Source organism: Rhea americana, unplaced genomic scaffold (assembly GCF_003343005.1).
Source record: "Rhea americana isolate MKP2758 unplaced genomic scaffold, rheAme1 scaffold_48, whole genome shotgun sequence".
Taxonomy (NCBI): domain Eukaryota; kingdom Metazoa; phylum Chordata; class Aves; order Rheiformes; family Rheidae; genus Rhea; species Rhea americana.
The window spans coordinates 2,328,960-2,336,766 of NW_028186623.1; the positions used below are offsets into that span (position 1 = coordinate 2,328,960).

At 48.7% G+C, this 7,807-nt stretch overlaps 1 protein-coding gene across 2 annotated transcripts; it reads left to right on the plus strand.

Annotated features, from left to right (window-relative positions):
• The first annotated feature begins 96 nt into the window (after nt 1-96).
• On the plus strand, nt 97-7,375 carry ACAD8 (acyl-CoA dehydrogenase family member 8). 2 transcript variants are annotated; one of them, XM_085316796.1, is made up of 11 exons: nt 97-832; nt 939-1,039; nt 1,368-1,537; nt 2,338-2,447; nt 2,705-2,781; nt 3,171-3,308; nt 3,736-3,871; nt 3,979-4,076; nt 4,539-4,691; nt 5,450-5,552; nt 6,460-7,375. In XM_085316796.1, the coding sequence occupies exons 1-11, from the start codon at nt 805-807 to the stop codon at nt 6,510-6,512; spliced, it is 1,167 nt and encodes a 388-aa protein (XP_085172922.1). In that variant the 5' UTR covers nt 97-804; the 3' UTR covers nt 6,513-7,375. The 2 variants fall into 2 exon arrangements, with proteins under 2 accessions (XP_085172922.1, XP_085172923.1); XM_085316797.1 differs by having other exon boundaries at nt 97-331.
• Nucleotides 7,376-7,807: the final 432 nt, after the last annotated feature.

Consider the following 7,807-nt stretch of genomic DNA (forward strand, 5'->3'; position numbering starts at 1 on the left):
GCGGGGGGAAAGGCCGTCTCGGGGGGGACCAGCCCGGCGCTGCCGGGCGGCGGAGCGGGGCTGCCGCCCGCTGCCCGCGCTTCCGCGGGGTACGCCCGCACGATGCGTGCCGTGCCGTGCCGGCCGCGGCCCCCTCGGTAAAAACCCTCTCCCCTCCCTGGCACCTGCCCCAGAGCCCCGCGGTCTGTCAAGTTTCGCTGTGAACCAAAGAGTGTCTCAAAAAGACTCAGTAAAACACCGTGGAAGGAAGGCACTGAGCGCCCCCCTGGCTGCCTGAGCGGTATTTGCGAGTCCCAGCCGTCCTGTGGTTCGATGTCGTCTTCAGATCTCTGTGAGCTGTGGTTACCAAAATAACAGCTGTCCCCCAGCCTGTTTTCTCCTAGAAGATTGCAGAACACTTTATGAGATGAATTGCTTCAATGTTTAAATGTAACTACGCTTAGGGTCGAAGAAGCGGCGTCTGGATGAAGTTTAGGAGAGGCTTTATAGAAAGAACGTTGCGTTTATGTGCAAACAAAGCAGGAGTTTTCAAATGCAACGTGTAACTTGCAGGGGAGGTTCTTTTTTGTTTACTTTTTAGGGTCACTTCTTTGAAGTCACAGGGCTGTTTTCTTGTATTTCTGCTGCAGGGATCTACTGAGATGGAGTGACAGCTGGAGTGGACTGTGCAGCCCAGTCTTGCAATTTAGTTGGTGCTTAGTGGGCAGACGTAGCTGGGACCTTGGTTTTGTCCTAAGAAGGACCCTTCCCCAAGCCCATTGACCCCTCCCAGAACACTTCAAGATAACCCCAGGGAACAGATTAATGGTGTCTGCAGCAGAGACCCTGAACTGTATGCCTAAGTTAAGGGACAGTGAACTTGTCTGTTCTATGGAAGTGGTGGTGGTGCTTGCTTTCTCTGCTATGGGCACATATCTGATCTGTTCCTGCTCTTCTAGCATCTGCAGGCTTGACTGCGGAGCAAAGGGAATTCCAAAAAGTTGCCTTTGATTTTGCTTCCAAGGAGTTGGCTCCTCATATGGCTGAGTGGGATGAAAAGGTATGACAGCCTCAGAAGGGTTGCACTGATCAGATTCTTTTCTCCCTCAGGATGTTATTGTCCTTAGCCTTCATTAGAGGGATTCCTGCAATGACTCCTCAGTGCTGCAATTCTGTTTATAGAGACTTTTTTTGAAGATGCTACTGCAACTGGGGTGGGCTTGTGAAAACTTGCGTTTACTCCTGAAGATAGTATCTGTCCAGGGAGCTGCCCCTCCTTTAACCTACCTAACTTCTTAAACTTTGCAGGAGTCTAGGACTTGGTGGCTTAGATATACCAGAAGTGGATTGTGAATATTTACTTGTGATGTCTCCGGCTGTCCTAATAGGAAATATTCCCTGTGGAAGCAATGCGGAAGGCAGCCCAGCTAGGATTTGGTGGGATCTATGTGAAACCAGATGTTGGTGGCTCTGGATTGTCACGACTTGATACCTCCATAATCTTTGAAGCTTTATCAACAGGATGTACCAGCACCACTGCTTATTTGAGCATCCACAAGTGAGTGTGTCTGCAGAGTGGTGGATGATGTCAGCCTAGTTGAAAAACACAGTTGTTTTTGTTCCAGCTGGAGGCAGCTTTCTTGATGCTGCTTGTTATCTAAAGTTGGGACCCCAAGTAGACATGTCGCTATAAGAATCCCTTGACTGCAGTAAACAAACAGGCTACAAAAATTGAGATGCCAGCAGGAAGTAATTTTAGCTTTGTGGCATGCAAGATGGGATCAAGTCCTGGAATCTGTTCCCTGCTCTTCCACTGCAACCATCTATAGATAGTAACCTGCCTGGAAAATTCCTTTGCTGCTTCAGTCATACAGCAGCATTTGATCGTACAGAACCGAAAGGAAGCAGTTGATATCAGGGCTTCATCCTACTAGGTAATACGGACATGTTCAGTAAAGGGCACACTTTGCACAAAAAGATGGGGTGATGATGCCGCCTTCTTCCAGGTACAGCTTTCCTAAGACACAGGGGTGCTTAATGCTGAGGGAATGCTGATGCTTTAAATGGGAATGTTTTGCTCCACAGCAGTGAGTCTGTAGCCAATGGAAGGCAGATGTCCTTCTCCCCAGGCTCTGTCATTTTGTCCTATTCCATTGTTTGTGGGATGCCTCCTGGGGTACATCAGATTAACTGCAGCAGAGATGGAGCAATAAGCTTTCAAGCCTCAGTGCTTTTGACTGATCCCCATGGAGCTTTCTTTCTCTGTTCAGTTGGGGATGCTCCTGTATGGCCCATCTTCCTTCTAGGGCTGCGTTTACATGCCTGCACTACAATGCCACTCCTTCTTTCTCGCTCCAGCATGTGTGCTTGGATGATTGACACCTTTGGGAACGAGGAGCAGAGACACAGGTTCTGCCCATCACTCTGTAGTATGGAGAAATTTGCTTCTTACTGCCTGACTGAGCCAGGTGAGCATCCTGAACCAAAAAAACTTCTTCCCCTCACTCCCAATATGTTTTTTCTGGACATGAACATTCCTTAGAGCCAGAGATTACAAGTTTCTTCTCTTCATTTGGGCAATCACAGGGAAATTTGGAAGGGGGAGATGATGATTGCTGAAATGCCTGTGATACAAACCTGTGTGTCCTAGGGTACGAACCCCAGGAGAATTTGCAGGTTCTAGACACATGTTGCTTCATTGGCAGCTTCCTTACCTCCCAAACAGGAAGTGGAAGTGATGCAGCTTCCCTACTGACATCAGCTAAGAGGAAAGGGGACACCTACGTCCTGAATGGCTCTAAGGTATCTCTTTGTTCATCCTAAAGCTGTTACACGGTGCTGCATGCACAAGGGGGCCTGCGTGTCACCATCCTTTCCATGTAGAACATACTGTCTTATCAGCTTCTCCCAAGGAATGACATGCTCTGCAGAGCATTCACCAGAGCTTAATCCAGATCTCTGAATATCTCCTAGCAGTTGAGTCTGTGCCCTTCAACTGTGACTCAGTAGATCCTGCTGTTGGGCAGTTCTCCCTGAGGTGCAGCTGAAGTTGTGCTTTACAGAATTTGCTTCTGATGCTTCCTGATGTGTCTCTTAGGCAGTGCCTGGAACAGTCTTTGTATCCCAGCTGCTGCTGCAGGCTCCGTATTAGCATACAATAGCTGACCCCTTCTTCTGGTGCCCCTCTGCAGGCCTTCATCAGTGGGGGTGGCAACACAGATGTATACGTGGTCATGTGTCGCACAGGAGGCCCAGGACCCAAGGGCATCTCCTGCCTGGTGCTGGAGAAGGGGACACCGGGACTCAGCTTTGGCAAGAAAGAGAAGAAGGTAAGAAACTGGTTATTTCCTGCGTGCTTGACGCAAATGCAGGCCAGAGATAGGCCGCGCTGTGCAAAGCACTAGGGAGCTCTTAGATGGACCCAGAATCCCAGCCTGGCCCTGATTCGTTTTTCCCAAGCCAAGTCCAGGTTAGGTTTGGGGAAGTTTGTGCAATGTCTGCCCTGAGGCAAGTGAAAGATCTTAATCTTGGGAATATGAAAAGGCACAGATGGAAGGAATCTTCTGTAACTGTGTGCATTCTGATTTCTAACTGAGCACACTGAGACCAAACCACATAGACTGCAGGCCCAGAGGTACTCTCTGACAGTCTGGTAATGAGAAAAAGGGGTTGAAAGTACGCTGAGTTGTTCTCTGCTAGGGAGCTGGATGTTTGGTGCCCCTTGAGCAGTCTGGGTGGTACTCTGTTTTTTCCCAGGTGGGCTGGAATTCCCAGCCAACACGGGCTGTGATCTTCGAGGACTGTGTTGTTCCTGTTGGCAACTTGCTGGGAGCTGAAGGGCAGGGTTTCAGCATTGCCATGAAGGGGCTGAATGGAGGCAGAATAAATATTGGTAAGAAAGAAAAAGTGCTGAGAGCCAAGGGAGGCGGGCCAGGATCACGTTACTGTCAGTCTGCTTTAAGTTCATATTCACTCTGTGCCCTTGGCTTTTCCCACCAGCCTCTTGTTCATTAGGAGCTGCTCATGCCTCCGTTCTTCTGGCCCAAGAACATCTCACTGTCCGCAAACAGTTTGGGGAACCCTTGGCTAACAATCAGGTAACTTCTCTACCAGATCTGCGCTCCCAGAACTGTGCTCTTCCTGATCCTGGCTGAGCAGGCAGCCAGAGCTCCCTCTTGCATCACAAGGTCTTCCCTGCGAGAAGCTAGGCCTGCAGTAGCCCTGAACTCTTCCCAGCACAACTGTTTTTATGCCTTCTCTATCAGCACCTACTTCACAGAGAGGTTTGGGTGGTAAGAGGTTGGAGGGGAGAGCTTTTGCTTGTGGCACCTATCAGTCAGTTCCAATATGAAGTCATGTATGGAGGAAGAGGTTGAGGTTGCAAATGAGACAGAGGTACAACTAAAGGGAGATCTGAGCTTCATGTCAGGAACAGACTTTTCCTGACTAAGAAAGTGTCAGACCTGAGACCTGCATGAAGGTAGCAGGCATGTGGTTCAGGACACAGGTCCCTCTGAAGATGCTGACCTGATTTTTCTCCTCATCCTGTCTTGTGGTAGTACCTGCAGTTCAGGCTGGCAGAGATGGCAACACGCCTGGTGGCAGCACGGCTCATGGTACGGAATGCAGCGCAGGCACTGCAGGAGGGACGGGAGAATGCAGCTGTGCTATGCTCCATGGCCAAGCTCTTTGCTACTGATGAATGCTTTGCGGTAGGTTCCTCAAACCTCAGTTGGTGTCATAATCAGAAGCTTGGAGACCCCTCTTAGAGCCTGGGATGTCAGAAAGAGGTTTGACAATGCAGGACCGAGACCTGAGCATGTTCAGTGAGCCAGAAACCTCATTTCAAGACCAAGATGTTTTATAGGACAGAAGTCTGCATCCTGTGGAGGCTGCAATCTTAGTTTCTCCACAGTTCAGGTCTCTTCTTTCCTAGACCACTTTCTAGAAGTCTGCACCTTAAATAATCCCAGATTAGTAACATTTAGAAGCTATTGTATTTCCTCAGCCCTCTAGACCTTTGCTACCTTTTGTTATGTTTTCTCTCACAAGCTGATAGAAAAGGAGGCGTGGAGTCATGTATGAATACAAGTCAGAGCCTGAAGAGATTTTCCATGACTGACCGCTAGATGGTGATCTGGCATTTTGATTTTTGCATCACTAGCTCCCTGGAAACACAGCAAAAATTGCCTTGGTTAAGTAAAGCATTTCCTGGGTATTTTTATGCTATAGGAGACCCATAAATGCATCAATAATTTGAAATGGCACTTAAGTAACATGGTAGCACTGAGAGCAGCACTGACTGGGGTTGAGAGCTCCTTGCTGTCACACCAGCCTCTGTTAAGAGATGAGGTTAGGAGACCAGAAAGAAGACTGAGCCCTGGTTCCTGGGGTCTTACCAAGCTTCTGTCACTGACTTGTCCTTAGCACCATGCAAGTCTCTTCACCGGTGATGGTATCTTCTCCTTAGATCTGTAACCAGGCTCTACAGATGCACGGAGGCTATGGCTACCTGAAGGATTATGCTGTGCAGCAGTTTGTGAGAGACATCAGAGTCCATCAGATTCTGGAAGGTAAAAGAAGAAGTTCTCTCTAGCAGTGATTTGGCTGGGTACCAGGGGAAGAACAGGTCTGCTAGAGGTCCCTTCCTACCTGGCTTTGGGATTCTAGGGTTTCAGAATCCTTGTGCTCTGAAGATGAGGTCTCCTGGTGGTGTCAGGTGTGTGAGCCTCCTGGCCAAGAGCTATTTTAAACAGGGCAACTAGTTCCTTGGAACAAACACTTGGTTTATTTTCTCTACGGCTTTTTGGAGAAGTTAGGGTGTATTCTAAGAGTCTCGCAGCAGGGGGAGATCTCTAGCTTTTATGCTAGTAATTCTCTGTCTAATTTCATTCCATTAGTTGTACAGACATGTGCTAACACTCCCCAATAATTCCTTTCTTGTGATTCTGGCGTATCTTCAGTCTTTGACGTTTGTGTCTCTAACAGTCTCTGAGCCTGGCTGTGTATACAGCAGCCTTTTCTAATCGTGATTCAGCTGGCTAACCATTTTACTTTCTCTTCTTTGAATTCCCTTCCCCTAGAACAAGGGTACCTGGTAGGGCCACAGTCTTGCCTGTGCTGGGTGGGAATACAGTCTTTCTTTCTGTGTTATGTTGTGTGTTACATAGCAAAGCAGAGAACTTGGGTGTTGGCATATACGGAATTCTGTTCGATGTCTGGTGCCCTCATCCTCTGAATGTCCAAAGAAAAAGGAGCACCTGCAATTACCACTCTGAAGCCTTTACTGAGGAATATGTTGGCACTTGGCAGTTAAATTTTGCCCCGGCACCTACTAAATGCCACCTCCAGTTTTCCCTCTGGGAAGAGCTTTTCTGTGCTGCAGAATGGAGATCATGGAAGAATTTTCTTTGCCTTCACTGGGGGCAGAACTGGACTATCTCTTAACTGTATTTCTTCTGCACTCTCATCTTGCTGCAGGTACCAATGAGGTGATGCGGATGATTGTGGCCAGGAATCTGTTACAGCGGTGAAGCCAGGAGCTGTTCTCCAGCCTTAATGTGCTTCATCGCTACAGTGTCATCTGTTTCCCTCCTCTGGTCACCAGCTCTCCCTCTGAGAGTGGAGAGGAGGATACCCAAGTGGAAACAGTCTTTCTGGCTTATACTGACCCCAAGCACAGCTGGGCAGCACCCACGTGCTACCACAGCTCCATTCTGTGCCTGGCAGAGCTGCTGTTACTAGGGAAGTATTGTGCAGCCTAAAGATATAAATCACAGTTGTGAATAAGAGCGTCTGTATCCAAATATTGACTATAGGGTGCTGCTGCCCATCCCTCTTGGAAAGAGAAACACTAGATTTCTTGGTCATCTCTGCTGAGTCAGGACTGAAACAGGCACTTAAAGCAGAGGTAGAGGTGCAACCTAATTGCACAACACTGTTCCTTTTTCTCTATCAGTGAAACATTTAGTTCCAGGGAACTAGTTGCCCTGTTTAAAAGCCTGTCCTCCGAGGTGCTGAATGCATCTCTGGGGACAAGTTAGCCACAAACACTGCAGCTCTAATCACTTGCCAAATGCACGGGCTTTTTAATTGACGAGGAGGATGCCTCTTGTTTATCTAGAAGCATTCCTCTTTCTCTTTTCCCAGCACACTTTTTCTAATGTACCAAGTGCTTGTTCTGCCTTTTCCCACTACATACTGGTGATTTCTCTATCTCAAGCCTTGCAGTGCCGAGGTACAAGTCAAAAACTAAGGTCTGCACAGAAATTCCTAAACACTGTTGTCTCAGATCAGTACTCCCTGCTGTGCACAGTATAGAGGGAGTAGAAATATTGATAAATTCAACGATTTTTTCCTCAGATATGGAATCAATAAAGCTACGGTAATAAATTTCCTAACAGTGTCAGAGGTCATGGTAATTCTCTTGTGCAGTATCTCCAGTTTTTAACCAGAGGTAGCAGAGAAGGTTTTCCATGTATGAGGTTGCAAAAAAGGTTTGTTTCCCTCCACCCCCAACAGCGGGGTCTGTGTTGGCCTCCTCAGCTGAGAAGCAGCTCCTCCTTCCGCTCCCACCACATGCCTCCTACCCGGCCCAGGGAAGGGAGCGGGCGGGCGCAGAGAGGTTAGTGGCAGCGCTGGGTGTTTTCTGACCTTAGGTTATACTTACTAGCTGATAAAAGGCCAGGGCTAGCGGCCCCTGGGTCTTCTCCCCCCTCCTCCTCCGGCATGTTCTGCAAAGGGCGGCTGAAGGCAGAAGCCCTCACGCTTGAGGGAGAAACAGCCGCCGGCGGGCGTCGAGGCCGCCGCCGCCGCGGAGAAGCCGCCA